The following is a 23,215-nucleotide window of genomic DNA, read 5'->3' as shown; positions in this document are numbered from 1 at the left end:
GTTGGTGGGATGCAGGCAGAACACCCCACACATAACATCATTATGCCCTGTTTTCACCGCTGACTAGCACTATTTATATACTTGCACCCCATCATCTTGACCCATGCAATGAGATCACAAGTGGGCTGGTCTAGCACAGGTATATAAGTAGTGGTTGGTCGGATAGGTTTTAGCTTGGGAGGAGGCGTGTTAGGGTTGGGTAAGGGTCGGCTTTCTGTCGAACCACAAATCACTAGCCGGTTGTCTCTAAAGTCTTTGTTTGTCCCTATGCCCAGTTGTGACAACACTGAGGGTTAACTGAATTCTAGAAATACATAGAAAGTGCACAGACAGTTAAGGTCACTGACTCTGGGCTTTCAAAGAGAGTTGTTGAGCTAAAAGCCTGCCTAGCAGTACAAAACATTCTATATCTGTTAATAGCTCAGAAACCACTGAAAATTGAAAATGTATGTAATTTGGGTTTAGATATACAGTTATGGTATCTGTTATCCAGAAGCCTGTTATCCAGAATGCTCAGAATAACGGAAAGGCTGTCTCTAACATAGCTTCCATTTTAATCAAATACTCCAAATTTTTAAAAGTTATTTCCTTCTTCTCTGTAATAATAAAACAGTAGCTTGTTCTTGATCCAAACTAAGATCTAATTAATCCTTATTGGAAGCAAAGCCAGCCTATTGGGTTAATTTAATGTTTACATGATTTTCTAGTAGACTTAAGGTATAAAGACCCAAATTACTGAAAGATCCATTACCCGGAAAGCCTCAGGTTCTGAGCATTCTGGATAACAGGTCCCATACCTGTACTTTTAAGTTTAGTGTGCCAGCATTGTTACAGAGATCTCAACTTTAAATAACCAAGCCCAACCAGGATTTCCCGCTCATTCTTCCAGTTGTCTTTAGCGTGATTGTGCTCAATTAGCTCATTAACTACACCATTTGGTGTACTAAATTTAATTAAATGCACTAATCTTTGGAACAAACCATAATCCCAGTATATCTAAGACAATTATTTGGATGTGGGGCAGAACAGAAAGGGGGACCCTCAAGCCTATGTTCCTTCTATATCATTTACAAGTGCATAAGGTTGTTATGAGGAGGGGAATCTGCAGTGGCAACCAGTGTGCTCTTTTACATGTTCTATAATTTCCCTTTACTGTGGCGACTAAACATTCAATCCAAAAGCCTCAAATAAGGCATCCACATCCATGTTGTAGTGCATCCACAAAACATCAATATACAGACAAATAATATACATTACAGAGGCCACCAAAGTAGCAAAAATGCAGTAGGCAGGGGGCAATATACATTTATTACAGTCTACAACCACACTTTAGGCTGGGGCCAGATTGAGTGTAAAACAGCCTGCTGAAATCCGCAGGCCAATATCAGACCCCGACCGCTAACAAACTCCTTAGCAGGCTGATTTCGGCCCCATCTGACCATAGCCTTAATGCTAGCCACATACTAGCTTTAAACAACTACTGTATATAACTATCCTATCTGAAATTGCTATATACAAACTTTATACAAACTGCGTGCGCATGCGCCGAAAATCGCATTCACACGCAGATCAGCAGGGCTGCCGGAGGTGGGAAACACGGAGGTCCAAACTAGGAGATGGAGGCAGAAGAGGTACAAACGTGGTGCCCCTCCACCATTGCACCCTAGTCACGTGCCTCGTCTGCTTCCCCTAGTTCCGGCCCTGCCACCAACAGGATATTGGATATTGGTGGTCATTAAACTCTGCTTCCTTATGCAAGCTTCATAAAAACCTTCTAAATACACTTTTAGATTGTAAGCTCTTTTGGGCAGAGTCCTCTTCAACATTTGTATTGCTTACTGGTCGTTATGTACTGTATGTAATTCTGTATGTTCTTTCTATAAATACATCTATGGTGCGGAATATGTTGGTGCAGTAAATACATACAAATACATAATAATATTTTATCATCCACATAAAGGCTCAGTTTTAGCTGGCCATTTTTATAGTATGGTGATCCCCAACCACTTGTGGACAACATGTTGCTCTTCAGCCCCTTGGATGTTGCTCCCAGTGGATTTAGAGCAGGAGCTTATTTTTTTTACTTACTAACATGGAGGGAAGTTTTGGTTACTTAAAATATCAGGGGTACTGCCAAACAAAGCCTCCTGTAGTCTGTAACTCCATAAAGGGGCTACCAATTGCCTCATGTCCCATATTTTGCAACCCTAAAAAGTTTTTGCATAATTATTTTTTTCTCCAATTTATTTTACATTTAAATGTGGCTCGCTGGTAAGAAAGGTTGGGGAGCCCTGTTATAGTATATAATCTCTTAACCTTTGGCTAATGATTCCTTGCTTGTCTTAACACACAGGCAAAATCACACAAAACTAACCCAGCACTTTACACACCTATGCACTTAACCCAGGTACACACAAACACCAACTATACACTCACAGAGACTTAGATGCATTTACAAAAGGCCTCATTAAAAGTCTATATACATTTTCACAGAAGAACATTTATGAACAGATCAGATATTCACAGGAAAAAAAACATACAATTTGCCAAGTCAGTTCTCTGTGCGCTATCCCCTTGTAGCAGCATTTTTGTTTTTTGTACAACTTCGACCTGTTCTAGTGGTATTGTAACTGGCACTAAGCACCAAAGATCTGACCATTTAGTTGCTCAGACACTAATAAGAAGTTGCAATTTTAAGAGTAAAACTGAAGTTAAGAACAATAGAAAATAAATAGAACAGACACAATGAAAACAGCTACCAGTCAATGCAGAATTTAAAGGGTTTCCATGGATTCACACACATCGCACCACTTCGCCAGGTGCAAATTCGCTACCACTACGCTAATGCACTAATATGCGGTGTTGCACCCTGGGCGCCGTATGCTGGCAACATTTCGGTAGCATTACTTCAGCTGTGCAAGCATTTCTTAGTGAAGATTCACTAGTGCTCGTTTGTGCCTAGCAAAAATTCACTAGTGATTTTGGTCTTAGGTCAATTTGCATATGGCGGGTTATTTCAAGTTGTATGGAGGTGTTTATTATAAATGTTGGTGCAAATGCTTGAAGTTACTACTTTTTATTGCACATGTCCAGGGAACATTATTAAAGAGAATTAATATAATGCCCTACACATGAGCCCACTGTAAAATTAATGTTCTATATGTCATAAAATGTGTGGAGAAAACCAGTTACCCAAAAAAGTAAGTTAGGACTTTTGCAGGCAATCCCACTTAAAAAAAGGAAAAGTCGCAAACGTCTTTTGAACTAATGCATTTTTAGCACACAGGATATGATGTAAGTGACAGAAGATTGAGGAAGATCTAGCTTCTTTTTAGCACTTCGCCTGGTCTGAGGTGGCGAAGTTAACTCTGGCGAAAGAGGTAACGTTCTTTAAAATCCGCACTTTAGTGAATTTGCGAGTAACGATCGTTCGACAGAGAGAAGTGTCACCTGGTGACAGAGTGCGAATGAACGCTAGCGATGGTCCCGTTCGCTAGCGAATTGGCTCGGGCGCATGTTAGTGAATTGGCTTGCGGGTGGCAAAGCTGGCGAAAAGTCGCTAGCGTTAACCACTTCGCCCTTTTGTGAATCTGCCTTTAAAGGGGCCTTTAAAATGGAAAAGTGTAAATATTTCCCACACATCTGTACTCACAGCCACATCAAGGATAAGAAATAAGTACAAGCAAGGCCATTTGTTTCCTCAATAATGACTTCAATGGTGCAGTTTTCTTCATGGTTTCGCTTGGCATTTTATTAATGAGGAGCAATATAATCTACTGTAAATATGTTCTTATGGTGGTAACTACAAGTATAAGGCAGTGATGTCGAACCTGTCAGTGTCATGATATATGATATATGTTCCAAGGCCAGATTATAATTAGACAATTACATAAAAGCATGTCTGTGGGGCCCTTGTCAGATTAGATGCAGTCTCCAATTGAGCAGCCCCAGTGCCCCTATATAATGTACTGAATTTCATTCACCCTGATGTTTTATTCAAGTTACATTACATGGTATATTTAAAGCTATATAAAAACCGATGCAGACATATAGTGTGTTTACAGTTAAAATGTACACCTTTACAAACCTTTTAATACCCGTGAGCCACATCCAAATGTAAACAGAGTTGGGGAGCAACACAAGTATGAAAAATGTTGCTGGGGGGTACAAAATAAAGGCTGTGATTGGCTATTTGGTAGCCCCTATGTGGACAGGCAGCCTACAGGAGGATCTGTTTGGCAGTACACCTGATTTTTATGCAACTAAAACTTCTCCAAGCCATGAATTCTAAAATAAGCACCTGCTTTGAGACCAACATTCAAGGGATTGGTGAGCAACATGTTGTTTCACTGGTAGGGGATCACTGGTCTAAATGCCCCAGCTTTATAAATGGGTATTTCATTCAGATAGGTGGAAAAGTGGCTGAAAAGATATTCAATTGCAGAAACTGAAACAACATTTTTTATAGTGACTATTTAAAGATTTGAAAAAGGCATATGTACTTTTAAGAATAAATATACACTCAGGGAGCATCAGAGAGGAGTGGGGAAATGCAAAGGCTCCAATAAATCAATAGCAGTTAATGGATATGAAATACAGGGAAAGCGAATCCCCCCAGATGTGTGAAGAGAGGCCATTCTGATGGGGAGTTAGGAGGAAGTAAATACAGATATATCCATGGTTCAGTTAAAAATTAGGCTAAAACCCAGCACGTTTAGCAGCATCTGTATTCAGCTCACTGAGGCAACTTTGGGTGACTATTGAAAACGCATCGCCGCGTGTGCATTAGCGCAGGCGATTTTGCGCTGTAGGCTATGGGGAAAAGACGCTGAGGCAGTTCGGGGAGATAGTCGCGCAAAAGATGTGGCGATAGGTCGCCAGGCGACAAAATCTCCCCGAATCTCCTCGTCTGGCCTTACCCTTAGTATTTTGGCCTAATCAAAACAATTTTGGGATTTCTATGCTTCCCTCATTAAATGGATACATAATATTATATATCTATATGCATAAATATATATATGCATCAGCTGCAAAGTCACTTATACGGACAGACCATTTTAGCCTGCTTTAAAGAGAAAATACAGTAAAAGTACATCATAATATAGGCACAAGAAAAAAATGCTCATCTTTATCTCATTCATAACCAGGGAGGAAACAAGGAAGCCGCAGGAATCTTCCCAATGGTTACACAAGAAGGATTCAGGAATAGGCCACAGTATCAACCAAATGCATCCCTGTGTATTTTAAGATCAGGGCTACTAAGTAGACCAATACACTTGTTTTTAGGACTTGTTGCTGGCGGGGGATTCTGGGATCTATAGATCTACAACAGATGAAGTGGAAAAGGTTGCTTCTACCTCAGATTTGTTTGCAAGATTTATCAGATGTATGTGTGAATACATACACGGACAGCAACAATCTTTTTGGCATGAAGAAGCTACTATAACAACATAACTGCTGTGAGATGCATTCTAATATGCAGGTCCGTTCTCCCTATCCATGATACAGCCCTGCAATGCAGCTTTAATCAAGTACAGCCCCAGCACAGTTTTTGGGAGGAGCAGTACAAGAAGCAATTCCCATTACTTCCTATGTGAGGTGTCTGTCACCAGCACTGGTGACAGCATAGTCTGACACGGAGGCTACAGTGCCCAGGCCGTGCCAGTAACAGCTGAACAAGTGACAGATAAGTTATAGAGGGAAGGAGGGAGGCAACTTCTATACAAACAGAAATTAAAATAAGTGCTGTGACATCTGAACAAGATTTCCTTGGCTTTACTCCACTTCTAAGAGCCATTTTTTAAAGGAAGCAGGATGTTCAAACACACACACCTGCTATACTGATCTGACTTTGTATTCTCCTTTAATCATATTTTTACAGTAATATGTGTATTAAATGCCAGGGAGAATTGGTATAAACACACCAACACATCAGGGCAGATTTATCAAGGGTCAAATTGAAAATTAGAAATTCCAATTTTCTAGTTATTCGAGTTATTCAAATTCGATTCAAGTTTTTCAAAAAATTCTTATCGAATTTGACTATTCGCCACCTAAAACCTGCCAAATTGCTGTTTAAGTCAATGAGAGACATTTTGGAGCCTTCCTGACATTTGAGTTTTTTTCAGAGAAAAAGAAAGAGTTTTTATAATTCGAGTTTTCGGATCAATCCTATTCACCTTCTGATTGGTCAAAGAGTTCATGGGAGTTTATGGGACTCGAATTCAAAATTCGACCTTTGATAAATGGGCCTCGTCATGTGACCTTTAATCATGGTCACATGACTGTGCTTACTTGAGTCCCCAAAATGAAACTCCCCACCAAAGAACAAGGCAGGGTGACATCATAATGTAAGCTGCCTGTTAATTTCCCAGTCTGGGCACTGCTTTCATATTCACTGCAATAAAGAAGCAGAACCATCAGCTTAGTTGCCAGGGTCCAAAACAAGGTAAATTAAAACAGAAACTCTGTACAATTTTTTTAAATAGGTATATATTTCTGTATAATTAAATACACAGAGTACAATGCAAACTAAGCTGATACAGTTGATACTGTGGTCACTGGGTGGAAGAATATACATTACAGGGGCTTGTGGGACAAGTATGAAAAAATGCTAAAAAGGTTCATGTGAAAGATCAGTCAGTACAATTTATGCTGTAAATTAAGGTCAGCAAATTTATTCCACCCCTATCAGCCTCAGCTTTTGGGACACAATGTATAACTGGCCCTACTAAAGGAAAAGCAACTACTCTCTCTACTACCTACTTCTTCAGCAGCATCTCTCACATCGGCCAGTACAATTACTCTGTAGAAAAAAGTCCTCTGCATAAGCATCTCTCCATGAACAATGGAACTATATTTACTTAACCCCCAAGTACAGGTATGGGACCTGTTATCCAGAATGCTCGGGACCTGGGTTTTCTGGATAACAGATCTTTTCATAATTTGGATCTCCATACCTTAAATCTACTAGAAAATCATTTAAACATTAAATAATCCCAATAGACTGATTTTGCTTCCAATAAGGATTAATTATATCTTAGTTGGGATCAAGTGCAAGCTACTGTTTCATTATTACAGAGAAAAAAAACAATTCAAAATTGGAATTATTTGATTATAATTGAGGTTATGCGAGACGGCCTTAGCATAATACAAAGCTTTCTGGATAATGGGTTTCTGGATAACAGATACCATACCTGTACTCCAAATCTCGAAATCACTTCAAACTGGGCATTAAACTGCTATAATAGATGGTATTAGACTCCAGACAAAATACACGCAGCATTCCCAAACAAATCAAACAAATGCTGGAAATGCAACACAACAGTTGGTACCTTATTCCATATATGGTGGACATGCCCTAATCAAAACTTTATTGGTCAGAGGCCACCCAGGAGATTGAACAGTTTACAAATTACTTCCCAATTCTTTTTCCCCAATTCCTGGTACCATTTTTGGTTTAAACCTGCCAAGGCTAAATAAAAAAACTCAGATATATTATCTTGCATGTCATCTTTGCAAGCAGACCACTTCTTGCCCCCCAACAATTGAAAGAAACTTGTTCTTCCAACTAAATTGGGAGTAAAACAGAAGACAATAAGGAATCTCCTTTATGAGAAAACAATTGACACTAAAAAAACTACTTTTTAAAATATCAATGTACATTAGAAGTTACCTATAGGTCATGCTGATTTTTTTTGTTTTTCGCTGAGATGTTTGTTTTTGTAAGTAATTGTTAGTTGTACTTCCTAAACCTGACTGTTTTACCAACCTGACTGTCCCATCTAAGCCTGTGATTTAAAGTTTCTAAAGCTAACTGACTCCTGCTGCACAAATATGGCAGCCCCTTCGTAGATGAGCACAGGGAGTCAGACAGGTAATGTAAAAGCATCAAAAAATGTCAATGCCCTACGCGCGCCAACTTTTTTGTCCCTCATTTTCTTTCCAAAATGTTGGGAGGTATACAAAGCCAATATTATGATAGATGAAAAAATGCATATTTTCTGGTGTCAGTATCTCTTTAAGGTGGCCATACATGGGCAGATCTGCAAACAAGTGGATCTAGCCCCAATATGCCCACCTAGAGTGGGCAATATGAGGCTTATCCGATTCTAGGCCCAATGATCCGATTACAACACCGGGAATGCAGGTGGTGGGAGCAAGGACACCATTAACAAGCCAATGCAGTCCTTGATCCAACCTGATTTTTAAACCTGCCAGATCTCCATCTGCCCAATTTTTGGCCAGATATCTGACAGGAAAGCCAGCCGAGGAACCCATACACTGACCAATAAGCTGCCAACTTGATCTGTTGCCAGCTTTTATGAGTCTGTGCTTGGCCACCTTAATATAAGCATATGATCTCAAATATCCCTGCCTGGCCATAGATGCAAAGATCCACTCGTTTGGCCACATCGCCAAACGAGCGGATCTTTCCCCGATATGCCATTAACAAACATGGCTATATCGGGGGCAATCTGATTGGTCGGCACACGCGACACACGATCCGAAAATCGTACGAATCCTCGATTTGTACGGTAGGATCTGTGTGTCTATGGCCACCTTTATTCTTTTCCTACACTTTTCAGTTTCTGTTCTTCCACTTTATCCCACATACCTTTTTTTAAAAATTTTCTTTTATTGAAAACTGTGAAATTAGTTAATTTAAAATGAATTAACTGTTACAAAAGTAATAGCAGTCCCTTTGATTTTCTGTTTCTCACTCTTGACACAATGTAGCAGAAGTCAGTTCTCCTTCAGGTTTGCCAATAAACTGCTTCTTCCATGTTGTTTCAGGAGTCAGAACCAGAAGTGCAGAGAATGAAAACATCCGAACTGATACTGCTTTCAAAAAAAAAACAACAACATTTAAAAATAACTTGGTTTACTTAGCTGTGCTTTATAGTTATAACAGGCAGCTGCATAGAGCACTGAGCTTGTACTCTGTGATCTCTAAAATATATATATATATATATATATATAGGTAATGTAATAAGAGTAGTAAAGGCTACAGCAGCTCAAGTTACCCAGGTTACTAGAGCTGGTGCAGCCTCTGTGCCTTTACATTACCCCATACATGCCCTTTAGCTTGGGACCATTCTCATGGACTGGAGGGCCCCTCTGTATGTAAAAAAACAGCATTGCTGCGTCAGCCACAAAATTTTGCACCTCAAGCTATCATCTTCCCCACACAACAGCTTCCCAGGGCCTTTATGCCCATCTCCAACAACCTACTATTGGAGTGATTTAATAAAAGGTATACTAGTCTTGTAACCAATAGCAACCACTAGCAGATCTGATTGCTATGGAATACTAGACCTCGGCAAACATGCATTACATACAGAAGTTAGCTTGTGATAAGTGTCTCTCAGCTCCACTCTGTTAGCTGACTATATATCCCATCTGCACAAGCAGTGTCAGCTCCTTTTATCAATTGATTGTTTCGAACCACAGGGCCACTGTTGTTGTAAGAGATTCTATTCCAAAATCAGTTTAGGGCTCAGGGCAAGATTAACAAGAAATTAGATAAGGCAGCAGCTCCAGGCACTTTATACAAAACAGATCCATTATATTCAGCCTATTGCTGTGCACAGGAATCATATGCCTCTAATTACCTTTGTTTTATTTTTATTGCAATGTTTGTCCATATCGTACTATTACTGCACTGTACAAATGTAGTGTGGTATATACGGTAGCACTATATAAATGAAATACAGGTATGGGATCCATTACCTGGAAACCCGTTGGCCAGAAAGCTAAATTATGGAATTGTCATCTCCCGTAGACTCAACTTTATCTAAATATTCCACATTTTTAAAAATGATTTCCATTTTCTCTGTAATAATAAAACAGTACCTGGTACTTGATCCCAACTAAGACATAATTAATCCTTATTGGAAGTAGAAGCAGCCTATTGGGTTTATTTATGTTTCATTATTTTTTAGTAGACTTAAGCTATGAAGATCCAAATGACGGAAAGATTTGTTATCTGGAAAACCCTAGGTCCCGAGCATTCTGGATAACAGGTCCTATCTCTGTACATTATTTTTTAGTAGACTTAAGCTATGAAGATCCAAATGACGGAAAGATTAGTTATCTGGAAAACCCTAGGTCCCGAGCATTCTGGATAACAGGTCCCAGGTCCCTATGTACATAAGGAACTGAACAATGGAAACAAAGTATGGCATGGCCTTGAATAATTTCCTGATAGGACTAGGTTATGGCTATACAGGGATGGTTACGTTTGCTCTTTCCTCGCAAAAAACTGCTGTCTTCATATATGGGGGAGTTCTAGCTTTTGTAACTACATTTAGACAACAGTTGTCAGAGTTCCTATTTAAATCCCACTATTTTCATCACTGCATTATTTTGAGCTCTTAATAGGATTAATTAGCAGAGGGACTGACATAAAAATTTTTAGCGAGGCGAAAGATGCAACTCAAGTGCAGTTTTTCAAATACGTAATTTTATAAAAACTCAATATATAGTAACAGAACTGGGCAACAGTAATAACAAGTGAACTGAAAACAAAACATTTTATAAAGATGATACTGTCTCTATCCCAATTAAGTACAGTACAAAGGTTACAATATACATCTCCTAATACACATGCTTGTGATAACACATTGCCCTTAGCCACTTTAAAACGAAATCTTCACCAGCTCCCTGCAGCCTCAATAATATTTTGAATCTCCAAAGCAAATATAAAATGTTCTTTCTCCAAATAAAGGTGATAATGTAGAATTCCTGTATACAGGTAATAATTTACCCCTTCCTTTAAAATATAAAGATATTATTCACTAAGGATTTCTACGACCATAATAAAGTACAATGCTGACTTATCCTTGATCCCCAATGTGGGCCGAAACGTTGGACACGAGAGTGGTGTTTAAATAAACATTTTTGATTTAAAATCTTACTGGAGAGCTGGTCCATTGTGAAGGATATATACAGTGGTGTGAAAAACTATTTGCCCCCTTCCTGATTTCTTATTCTTTTGCATGTTTGTCACACAAAATGTTTCTGCTCATCAAACACATTTAACTATTAGTCAAAGATAACACAAGTAAACACAAAATGCAGTTTTTAAATGAGGGTTTTTATTATTTAGGGAGAAAAGAAATCCAAACCTGTGTGAAAAAGTAATTGCCCCCTGAACCTAATAACTGGTTGGGCCACCCTTAGCAGCAATAACTGCAATCAAGCGTTTGCGATAACTTGCAACGAGTCTTTTACAGCGCTCTGGAGGAATTTTGGCCCACTCATCTTTGCAGAATTGTTGTAATTCAGCTTTATTTGAGGGTTTTCTAGCATGAACTGCCTTTTTAAGGTCATGCCACAACATTTCAATAGGTTTCAGGTCAGGACTTTGACTAGGCCACTCCAAAGTCTTCATTTTGTTTTTCTTCAGCCATTCAGAGGTGGATTTGCTGGTGTGTTTTGGGTCATTGTCCTGCTGCAGCACCCAAGATCGATTCAGCTTGAGTTGACGAACAGATGGCCGGACAATCTCCTTCAGGATTTTTTGGTAGACAGTAGAATTCATGGTTCCATCTATCACAGCAAGTCTTCCAGGTCCTGAAGCAGCAAAACAACCCCAGACCATCACACTACCACCACCATATTTTACTGTTGGTATGATGTTCTTTTTCTGAAATGCTGTGTTACTTTTACGCCAGATGTAACGGGACGCGCACCTTCCAAAAAGTTCAACTTTTGTCTCGTCGGTCCACAAGGTATTTTCCCAAAAGTCTTGGCAATCATTGAGATGTTTTTTAGCAAAATTGAGATGAGCCTTAATGTTCTTTTTGCTTAAAAGTGGTTTGCGCCTTGGAAATCTGCCATGCAGGCCGTTTTTGCCCAGTCTCTTTCTTATGGTGGAGTCGTGAACACTGGCCTGCAGTTCTTTAGATGTTGTCCTGGGGTCTTTTGTGGCCTCACGGATGAGTTGTCTCTGCGCTTTTGGGGTAATTTTGGCCGGCCACTCCTGGGAAGGTTCACCACTGTTCCATGTTTTTGCCATTTGTGGATAATGGCTCTCACTGTGGTTCGCTGGAGTCCCAAAGCTTTAGAAATGGCTTTATAACCTTTGAAATTGAACTCAGGTGTGATAAACCACAGTTAAGTTATTTTTTAACAAGGGGGGCAATCACTTTTTCACACAGGCCCATGTAGATTTGGAGTTTTTTTTCTCCCTTAATAACGTAAACCTTCATTTAAAAACTGCATTTTGTGTTCAATTATGTTATCTTTGACTAATAGTTAACGGTTTTTGATGAGCAGAAACATTTAAGTGTGACAAACATGCAAAAGAATAAGAAATCAGGAAGGGGGCAAATAGTTTTTCACACCACTGTATATATATATATATATATATATATATATATATATATATTTATATATATATATATATATATATATATATATAGCTGTACTGTGCATAAGCTTCGGAATACGATAAACTTTAATACATAAAACGCCATTGTATTTCCAGATCATCAAATGGCATTTAAAACACTTTGATCTAATTTCTGTCTAAATGCATTAAGTTCATGACACACAATTTAAAGAGTGCATAACACCAAAAATCTAAATTGGAAATAGGCGTCTTTTGGCACACCCGCAGTTGCAGAACAGCAACTAACAACATTGTAACATCTGTAAACTAACAAGGAAACGCCATATGTTGTTCCAGAAGTTATCTATCACTGTTCAAATAGGTCTAATAAAAGTATTCATCCGACAGAAAGGAAACAATTCCTGTATGCACATGTCCAGAAAGGAACAGGAAATTATTGTTACAAACTTTTAGTTTACTGATACTGCTAAAACATGAGTGTCTATACTGCTCTACCCTCTATCAAATAACCTACTATCAGTATTATATAGACACAGTAAACTAAGGAAGAATTGTAGAATTTCTAAAATTTTAAGCTGATTCTTCTGATGCATTCCCTGAAAAGTTTCAAGTGTTTTCCAAAAATATTTAAGGTATGGATGGTTGTCAAATCTTCTCTAACAAACTAAACACCTACAAAACCCACATGCTAGCTGTTACTATTCAGTTTATATGGATGTTGAAGCCATCTCTGAGATCCAACCATGCAGTGTAGATTTAATTTAAGTCAGATATTATATGCATCTGGTTTAAAGGGTATTTAGATAAGATTTTAGAATTATGTATTGAGTAAAAGAGGTCTCAACTGCTGATGAGAGGCTGTGATATTCTGCTCTGCTTGAACTACATTTAGATGGACTATATATTCCATTTAAAGTGATCATACCCCAAAAATATATACTGTAACCAAATTATGCAAGCCATTATTTTGTGTAAGGTCTATGTTTGACATATTACCCCCTTTTCATTGTACAGTGTGTCAGAACATGTTGGTTCTTTACAAAAGCGTGTCAGTAATAATAATAATAATAATAATACGGCACAAGCATAACTTGATTGGGACTATATAAATAAATCATGCTGAAAATTATAACATGCTCTTAGCAGGAGTGTTGCCTTAACTGATTAGATCACATGATCCTGTCATGCATTCTTATGTCAAGAATGGAGAATGTGATGCCTCATTCATACGAACAGGAGGCTGAATTGCTTGCATGCAGCCAAAAGTAAATCTCTTGGCAAATTTTAAACATTTATATCAGGTAATAAATATACAGAGAAAAAAACCCATAATGTTATCTCGTTGGCTGACAGATCAAAGTATAAACTGTTTTGGGAATACTGTAATACTATGAAATAGACTGTTTGCTCTGAGTATATTATTATGAGCCTCCCTCACTTCTGCCAGTCTTTTAATGAATATACCTCTGTACGTCCCTCCCATAACTAGGAGTAAATATGTTCTCCTGTGTTACACTATTCCCTGCATCTCTGAGTATATCACTCTAGTCTCCCATCTCCTGCCTGTGTGAATGTATTCCTCTGTGCCTTCCATTTCCTGCTTTTCTGAGTATATTCTTATGTTTCCATCTCCTGCCTTTCTGAGTATATTCCCCTGTGCTTTCAATGTCATTCCTTTCTGAGTATATTCATCTGTGTCTTCAATCTCCTGCCTTTATGATTATGTTGTTCTGTGCCTTCCAATTCTTGCCTGTCTTTGTGCCCCCTAATTGCTTCCTTTCTTAGCATATCCCTTTTTGACACCCATGTCCCTTCATCTCCTGCCTTTTTGAGTATATTCATCACTACCTCATGTCTTTCATCTGATAACTGTGTTTGACTTTTCCCTGTATTCTGTTTTTCTTCTAGTGTCCTGTGTTATTCTGTTTATGGTGGGCATGTGCTTGTATGTATTTTGTTGGCCCTGCCTTTTGTGTGTCCAGCTTCTTTTCCTCAGATAACCTGATTCGTTCTCGTTTGATACAGTAAAGCTGTGCCAGTGTGTTGCTTTGTGGTGTTCTGTGCATGTCCCTTTCCCTTCCTTTCCTGTCTGTCTGTGACACTGTCTCTTCCCTTCTCTTTTGGGTGTGCCTGTATCTCTGCCTGTCACTGCCCTTCCTCACTCACTTGCAGTACGTCTGGCCAGAGAATCGCCACACATACCCCAGTGATCCCACTGTGCACTTCAGTACAACAAGAACCCAAAGGCCGAATGTGCTGCGCCTTTACACAGAAATCCCCCAACTAGTGAAAGGACTCAGTGGGATTTACATGCTAGAATGTCACACACAAGAAGCCATGACTGCCTGGGAGCACACAGTACAACCAGCTGACACACAGCCACTGTCCACACACACACACACACACACACACACACACACACACACACACACACACACACACACACACACACACACACACACACACACACACACATACACAGATACACATACATACACACATACACACATACACACATACACATACATATACATACACATACATACACACATACACACACACACACACACACACACACACACAAATACATACACACACACAGCCTTACTGCAAGGGGAAACTCATTGTGAGAAGGGGAGAGCCGGGCCTGTATGGGAAGGGTACTGGCAGGGGGTAAGGGTAGTTAGCTGGGTTACCTTCTTGTGGCTCCTGGTGTAGCTGAAAGAAGCGATCCCTGCCCTTGAAGGGACAGACAGCAGCATTTTTTCCTTTAAGGTACAGGGAGATGGGACACAGGAGACTGGCAGATTCGCCCCGCCTTCTCTGACGTCACACAACCCTTGTACTAGACTGCCGGGTCCTAGTGCATGTTGAATGTAATCTGTTTGTGGGGGTTGTATGGGTAGTTCTATTAACCCTCCCTGTGCAGGGGAGCTTGAAAGACAACGATACTGCAATCCTACGCATATTACAGCTCTCTACATTCAACCCCCATTTCTTAGCAATCAGCACTTTGTAGGGAACCGTGGTGACTGCGACAACTTCTTTCTGGGAAATGTTTTTGAATAGAAATGTGACTAGTGCGACTTCTCATTACGATTGTAATTGCAGGCTTTTTCCCCCCATTACACCCTGATTTAGCAAGGTCTCGGCTGCCTTAAGTTGTTTAGTTGTTTACCTTAAGTTCATTTTTAGCATGATGTACAGAGATAGTCTGAGACGATTTTCAATTGGTTTTTATATTGTATTATATTGTTGGCCAGGGAATTTAAAACAAAACATTGGTTCGTTCTTCTCCTGTGATGGCTTCATCGTTCTTTTCCATTGTGGCTTCTTCATTCTTTCCTGTTGTGGCTTCTTTGTCCTTTCCCTTTGTGGCTTTTTCGTTCTTCTCCAGAGCACCTGAAAACCTGAAATTGTCTGGGCCCTGGACAACAGTCATTCCTAGTAAGAATACAAAAATACAGAGAGCAAATATACTGGGAAGAACAGCATCGACTGGGTACCTGGGCCTACCAGAGAATCTCATCCCCCTCAGATCTTCTCCTAATCTTACTGGTAGTAAAACATATAGGGCACCGCGTTGACACTGTGCAGCATACACCTTAAACTTTGTGGAATAAGTTATAACTTTTCTTATCTCAGACTCCTGACTTTCTATCTTTATCTTCCAAAATGTAATTATATTTTTAGTATTCTTATTTTTACACACTACACAGCATCTACATGGGAAAATTCCCCTAAAGTTCCCAACCTCGTAATCCTTTTTTGTTCCTTACATAACTTTTTTGGGACAATTGTACTTGCTATTGACTTAGCTCTTTTGCTAATCACCATCGGGGTTAGATTTAAGGCTTGGATAACCAGGTCCACATTTAAAATACTTTTCAGCACCATACTTTTTTGACCTTTTAATCTCTCAACTTTCTTCATTGCTTCTATCACACTTTTTATAATCTTTCACATTCTTCTTGAGCCTGTTGATAAAAAAACTTTCTCATCTGTGCAATTATGATAAATTCTCACTAACTGGACATAAGGCCTAGATTTCACTGTGTGTGTGTTTGGGCAGGATGAAATTAGGCTTTCTTTAAAATAGTATTTCCAGCTATTTCTTTCCTATATCATTTAGACATCCCCCGATAATCCTGTACATTAAGATCAGATCAAGAAAATCAATATGCTCCATGTGATACTGCATGGAGAATTTAATGTCATAAGGATTATCATTAATATAATTGAGGAAGCCAACTAAATCATCCTTTGAGCCACACCACACCATTAAGACATCATCATTAATATAGCAAAACCATTTGAAGATGTCATCACAGTAGGGATTATCTGCCCAATATATGTATTCCTCTTCCCAAATTGCCATAAACAAGCTGGCATATGAGGGTGCAAATTTTGCCCCATAGCTGTATCTGTTATCCTGTGATAAATCTGCCCATTAAAAGACATATGTTTATTGATAAAATGTACATGTCTCTTCTATTGTTCCTTTGTAATTCATGATTGCGGAATCATGGGAAAGCATTGTCAGGAGAGGTAGCGTAGATTTATTCAGAGCAACAAATTTCCCAATGTGCCATTGTGGACATACAAAGTGACAAATCAAAGGACTCCAGAAGCAAAGAGCAGTGAAAGCATCTCAGTGTAAGGCAACACCACTGTCAGGCTAATGTTACATAGTTTATTTACATGCAGGTATGGACAAAAGCTGCTGAAGCTGCAATAGATTCTAATCATGCTCAGTAAAACACATCTAAACAAAGGTGAAGAAAAGTGAAAATACATAGTATATGCAAATCAAATCACGCTGTTTCATTTATGATTATAGATCTGTGCCTGCATATTTTTTCAGGCTGAGAGAAGCAGAACTGCTCAGTGCCCCTGCTCCATTGATTTGATTCCATTCAGCCTGTGTGTGCACACAAACAGTGGAGCTGAAGCTGAGGTCAGCCCAAATATGCGAAAGGAGGCATCTCCGGGCTGGTGGCAGGGGCACTGAGCAGATCTGCTTCTCTCAGCCTTAAAAAATATGCAGGCTGACAACAGCCAGAGCCAACAGCCTATGTTCCCAAATCCTAAACACCATTCAAATAAACATTTAATATAATTTTCAATGGTTTGAAAGTTATTTGTCAATGTATCTGCAATTGAAAGCAGTATTTGTCTACCCATTTTTACAATTCTTTTTGTAACTCGTTAAACAATGTAGCAGAGGCAACTTTTTGCCAACCAGGGAGGCAAAAAGCTGCCTCTTGTAACTTTAAGAGCAGAATTTCGCAATTGCGCTCAATGCACTAGTGATGCTCCCCCTGCTCCGGAGCTGATTTTTAAGCGCAGAGCGGGTGAGGGGGCGGCATCTGGGCTACTGCCTCAGGCAGCAGCAGCCCCAGAATCGGTGCTGCCTGGTGGACCCAGGTGTCAGTGGGCCCTCATGCTGCTAAACATTTGGTCTATTTCATGGTCATTCCCTAATTCTATGAGAAAAATAGGATAAATAGATGGAATAATTGATTATAGTATGTAAAGAAAAGAGATTAGGAGAATAGAGATGGAGTGAGGAGAGGAAGAATAATTGTACTGAGAGTGGGCCCTGGGCTAAGGTTTTTTGGTGGGCCACTGGTCTACGGTTTTTTGGTGGTCCCCTGGTGTCCCAGTCTGACACTGTTTGAGTAGCTTGGTGTTGCAAATATTCATTTGAGAATGGCACCATTTGCAAACTTGTTTGCTCCATGAATATCAGCTGCTAGGTTTTTTTCATTACTAACTCAAATTTTTCTGGTCAAATATGAAACATTTTTTTTTAGATTTATTATGCTCTGAAACTGCTAAAAATCCAAATCCGAAAATACTCCAGCCAAAACCGGTCGAAATCATGTATAAGTCAATTGCAGGTGTCCCCTTGGTCTCTTTTGGAAGTATGTCATTGCTGTAACTGAGCCTGCCTGTACAATACATGTAAAATACCAGTCTCATTCTGAAACGAAGGTGGCTTTCCTTTGGTGCTTGCTGCTAGACTTTTCTGGGAAGGCTTTCCATAAGATGTTGAAACATTTTGGTGGTGTTTGCTTCCTTTCAGTTACAGGAGCATTGGTGAAGTTAGGCACTTGTAAAGGTGGCCATAGATGCTAAGATTATTTAAAGATGAACAAAGATAATAATTTAGTGGAAAACCATAGGTCAATTACTATATTGAAGCATGATATGAAGCTAATAGGGAAAATTTTAGCTAAAAGATTGAATGTATTCCTTCATGCCCTACTTAATCGAGATAAGGCAGGTTTTGTACCATGTAGGCAACCAACAGATAACATACATAGGGTTATTGATTTAATACATTGGGCCAGGGAGAGGGGCACACTTGCAGTGCTCCTCTCTCTGGATATAGAAAAAGCCTTTGATTCTTTATCATGGGATTTTATTAAATATGCATTAGATAGATATGGATTCCCTTTAACTTTTCTGTCTCATATCAAAGGCTTATATGATTTCACTATGGCCCAGATAAAATATTGCGGATTACTTTCTACTTTGATTACAATAGAACGAGGTACTAGACAGGGGTGCCCACTGTCGCCAATCCTGTTTGTCATGACAATGGAATACTTAGCGGCACCGATACAGCACGATGTGGATGTTACTGGTATAACAATAGCAGGAATATAAATGTTGCTTATACGCTGATGACTTGTTATTCACTATCACGAAACCGTTGATCTCTTTGCCAAATCTATTTAATATTTTGGATAAATTCCATCAGATCTCTAGACTTAAAATAAATGTGTCCAAATCAGAGGCACTTTATATACTGTTAGCCATGAAAAAGCTTTTGGAACTAAATTTAGATTTTGAGTGGACACAGACTTCTATAAAATATTTAGGGGGTCGTCTTACGGATTCATATAGCACATTGAGTGTAACCAACTATAAAAATCTCATTAAGAAATTAAAAGAAGATCTAGGACTCTTGGAAAGTGTTTTCAATAACATGGTTTGGTAGAATTAGCATATTACCATGTATATTACACCTGTTCCGCACCCTTCCTATAGCATCTAGAGTTGCCACCCGGCCGGTATTTTACCGGCCTAGCCGGTAAAACACCTGCCAAGGCCGGGGCCGGTATTACAAATTTACCGGCAATGCAATTGCCGGTAATTTGTAATACCCTTTAAACAGGGCCGGAACTAGGGGTAGGCAGAGTAGGCACGTGCCTAGGGCGCAAAGCTGGGAGGGCGCCAGGCACATACCTGCTCTGTAGCCTACCCCAAGTCCGGTCCCCTCACTACCCCACTTTTTGCGCTTCTTCGCGCACGGCAATTGGTGCTTCTGCGCATGCGTGCCGGCGTCAACTCAGCGTGGCCTGCTCTTAATATACTGCGCATGCGCAGTTCCGGATGCGTGCGCATGCGCAGTTCCGGATGCGTGCGCATTCCCAGTTCCGGATGTGTGCGCATTCGCAGTCGAGGCCATGCCAGCAAGGGGGCGAAGCAGCCAGGCGGGTTACTTTGGGCGCCCGGCTGGCTTGGCCCGGGCCTGCCTTTAAAAAAAGCCCCTGGCCTGCCCCCTATTCGCAAAGAACTTACCTTTTTCCAGCGCTGTGGACATCTCTGGGGTGTAGCTCCGCCCCTTTTTGCGACGCAGACCGCCCCCTTTTGGTGCCCGCCCCCCACTGGTCGGTATTATTTTTAAGTATTTTTATTTTTTTTGTGTTTAACTAAAACACAAAATGCATGTATACGATTTATATGGGGTAATAAACATCCACGACTAGCAAGAGACATAATGTATAGGCATAGGTCAGTGGGAGGACTGAGTGTTCCAAACCTTTGTGAATATCATATAGCAGCCCAAGTATCACAATTGTTATAATGTATTGTCCCTTCACAGCCACCAAAATGGGTTTTGATCTGTCAGTGTAATTACCTTGGGGAGATACTATGGACCCAACAAATACCACATAAGATCAAAGCTTTCCCTACAATACAGCACACTCTTGATATATGGCATATTCTAACTATTAAACCAAATTGTTTATCAAAGCATCAACCCTTAGCACCTTTATTTAACAATCCTGATTTCTTACCAGGAATGGAACCGAGACAATTCAATTGGTGGGTACACAAATGATTTACGCATATCCGTCACTACTTACTACATGTTAAAATCATTAGCTGGACAGTACTACAAGATAGATATAATATCCCAAATCAAGAGATTTATAGGTATAACCAAATAAAGCATTTTTTAACTGCTCTACAGAAAAAAAATTCTTTTACTACCCCCACTTTTTTTGAAACAATGTGCCTACATCGTCCTCAAATGAAGGGAGCTCTTAGTTATCTATATAGGCAATGCACTAATACCCAATCTATTACAACCTTGAAATATGTCAAAAATTGGACGACAGAATTGTCACTGACTTTGGATGAGCAAAATTGGCAAACTATTTTTTCATATAACATGCATAGCTCGATTAATATATTAGCACAGGAAACATCTTATAAAGTTTTAAGCAGATGGTATTTGGTACCCTCTCGCATATCTAAATGGAAACGGAGCTAATCCTAATTGTTTCAGAGTAATAGAGTACAATGCCTATGGATTAAGAGTCTATCAACTAATATATTCTGTATTGCTAATAAATATCCCTAAACGTCCAGAAGAAGCCTTACTAAATAAAAAAATAGAGACAATAGATAAGGCACAACATAAACTAATTACACATTTTTTTACTGCAACTAAGCAAACTAAAGCCTGGTTATCCCCACATTTGGCTTTTCCAGAAGTCAAAAATAGGATAGATAATGTATTTATCATGGAAAAATTAACTAGCACTTCTTTCATTGTTATGGATATTTCATTGCTTATACACAGTTGCATTCCCTACCTAGCCCCTATCCCTTAAGTAATATGATTATGTATAACTTGTTATGAGAAATACCTGCATCTTATAAGATTCATGAAAAGAAATAATGAGTATGACAATTGTAACAAATATTATGTTTATTGGAGATATTTAAAGGTGCATGGATTTGCAATTGTAAAAATAGAAATGATGTTATAAGATGTGAATGGAAAATATTTGCAATAAAAAATAATGAAACAAAAAAAGGTTATTAAAAGATCTTTTCGTTTTCATAAGACCAAGCTTGTCTTAAAACGATCATTTAAATGTATGATTTGTCCATCAACTAAAAAGACCATTTCAAGCGATATCATCTAGTTTAAGCAAAACTGTGGCTAGCTGCCTGTTTGGCCCTGCAAACAATTGGACAAAGAATACATTTCAATGTGAACAATGAAAATCTTCTAACCTGCCCAATCAATTTTCTGACCAATGTTGGGCGAAAAAATCATTAGATGCATGATCATTCTGTGCCCATTAATGATAATTTGACGGATTTGTCAGATCGCACTAAAATCGGCCGTTATGGAAACATCTTATAAAGTTTTAAGATGTTTATATGTTGGGCGAAAAAATGTTGGGCGAAAAAAACATTAGATGCATGATCATTCTGTGCCCATTAATGATAATTTGATGGATTTGTCAGATCGCACTAAAATCAGCCGTTATGGAAAGAAAAATCTTAAAGTCTATGGTGATCTTAAGACTGCAGTCAGCATTCCACAAATGTACACTGGGGTTGAGGTCATGGATCACTAAAGAACATTCTCATGCTTTCTAGTCCAATCCTACCCAATAAATTCTGTACAGGCTTTCCTTTTTTTTCATGGGGGCAATATCTTACTGAAATAAAAAAGGACCAACCCACAGGCACAAGGTCTCGGCTATGACTGGCGAAGGGGAATTGTTGGTGGCCTGGAACAAGCATTATAGAAGATAGAAACAGGTGGGTTCAGTAAAAATATGTTTTTTATATGTAGAGCAGTAGGTCCAAGGCTGGCCATAGAAATATGACTTGCCCTGTGGTATATTGCTTACCGTTGGACTGTGTAGATGTGAGTTATTATACCTTTCCAAGAATCCACAAGGCGGCAAAGCATAATTAGGGACAGAGTCAACAAACAAATGGAGGTCTCCGAAACAGTAAACAGAGCCTGAACAGGGAGACACCATAACTTAGTGGCAGAAGCAGGGCTCTCTTGTAGTACTCTAAGTGCAGTGCCATATGGCTCATGCATTATTAAAGAGCAAGTGCAAACAGGCACAAGGTTGCATTGTCCATTGAGAGGTGATCAACTTTTATAAAACTTATACTTAACTTATAGAAATAGCTAATCCAGAGAAAAGTGCTCCCAGAATGTTTAAATGAAAAGAAAAATACAAGGGAAAAGAGCCAAGAATATGTGGTGCCTGTAGCATGCTGCCAAAAATCCATTTTTGGTAGACTTGGCCCAATTTAAAATCATCAAGGAACCCCCCCCCACCAAAAGGACAAATGAGGGGTTAATTACCTGGACACTTTTTTTAAACAGAAAACTGGGATTTTTTTTCCAACTGTTATGGCACGCAGGTCTAAGATGCATTTTTCATCCTAGACAACTGCTCCCATTCAAGTCATCATAATTTCACTTCAACTTTATAGGGAAACTTGGCAGGTTTTAGTATCAGCTGATGTTTGAAATAATAACCTCTAAAGGAAGCATTTCTTAGAAACAGCAGACCCTGGGGCTCATTTACTAACATAGGTGCTAAAGAGTTTTAGTGTAGTCAGCAACAGAAATCAATCAAAAATTAATTTTTATTAGTCTAAATATAGGCTTAGAGAGGCGATGTAAGCTGCCTACTAGGCCCCTTTAGACTGACATTTATTGGCCTGTATATGGAGCTGCCCTAAACGCATTCCCCACCAATATATGGCTGAAAATTGGGCAGGTTAAAAACT

The 23,215-nt window shown here is 39.2% G+C and overlaps 2 protein-coding genes across 3 annotated transcripts in view; both read right to left on the bottom strand.

Moving 5' to 3' along the window:
* rbms2.S (RNA binding motif single stranded interacting protein 2 S homeolog) overlaps nt 1-15,198 on the bottom strand; it is a 71,837-nt gene extending 56,639 nt beyond the window's left edge. Inside the window, exon 1 of one of the 2 annotated variants that reach the window (XM_018250045.2) lies at nt 15,055-15,198. In XM_018250045.2, coding sequence (XP_018105534.1) covers nt 15,055-15,120 — 66 coding nt within the window. In that variant the 5' untranslated portion in view covers nt 15,121-15,198. The remainder of the gene's footprint in view (nt 1-15,054) is intronic. The other variant, XM_018250046.2, reaches the window with a different exon arrangement.
* A 428-nt stretch (nt 15,199-15,626) lies between these two features.
* LOC108709843 (protein kinase C delta type) overlaps nt 15,627-23,215 on the bottom strand; it is a 37,675-nt gene continuing 30,086 nt past the window's right edge. The window contains exon 4 of the mRNA XM_018250038.2: nt 15,627-15,802. Within this exon, the coding sequence (XP_018105527.2) occupies nt 15,627-15,802 (176 nt within the window). The remainder of the gene's footprint in view (nt 15,803-23,215) is intronic.

Source organism: Xenopus laevis, chromosome 2S (assembly GCF_017654675.1).
Source record: "Xenopus laevis strain J_2021 chromosome 2S, Xenopus_laevis_v10.1, whole genome shotgun sequence".
NCBI lineage: Eukaryota > Metazoa > Chordata > Amphibia > Anura > Pipidae > Xenopus > Xenopus laevis.
This window is presented reverse-complemented; position numbering and strand designations above follow the sequence as displayed.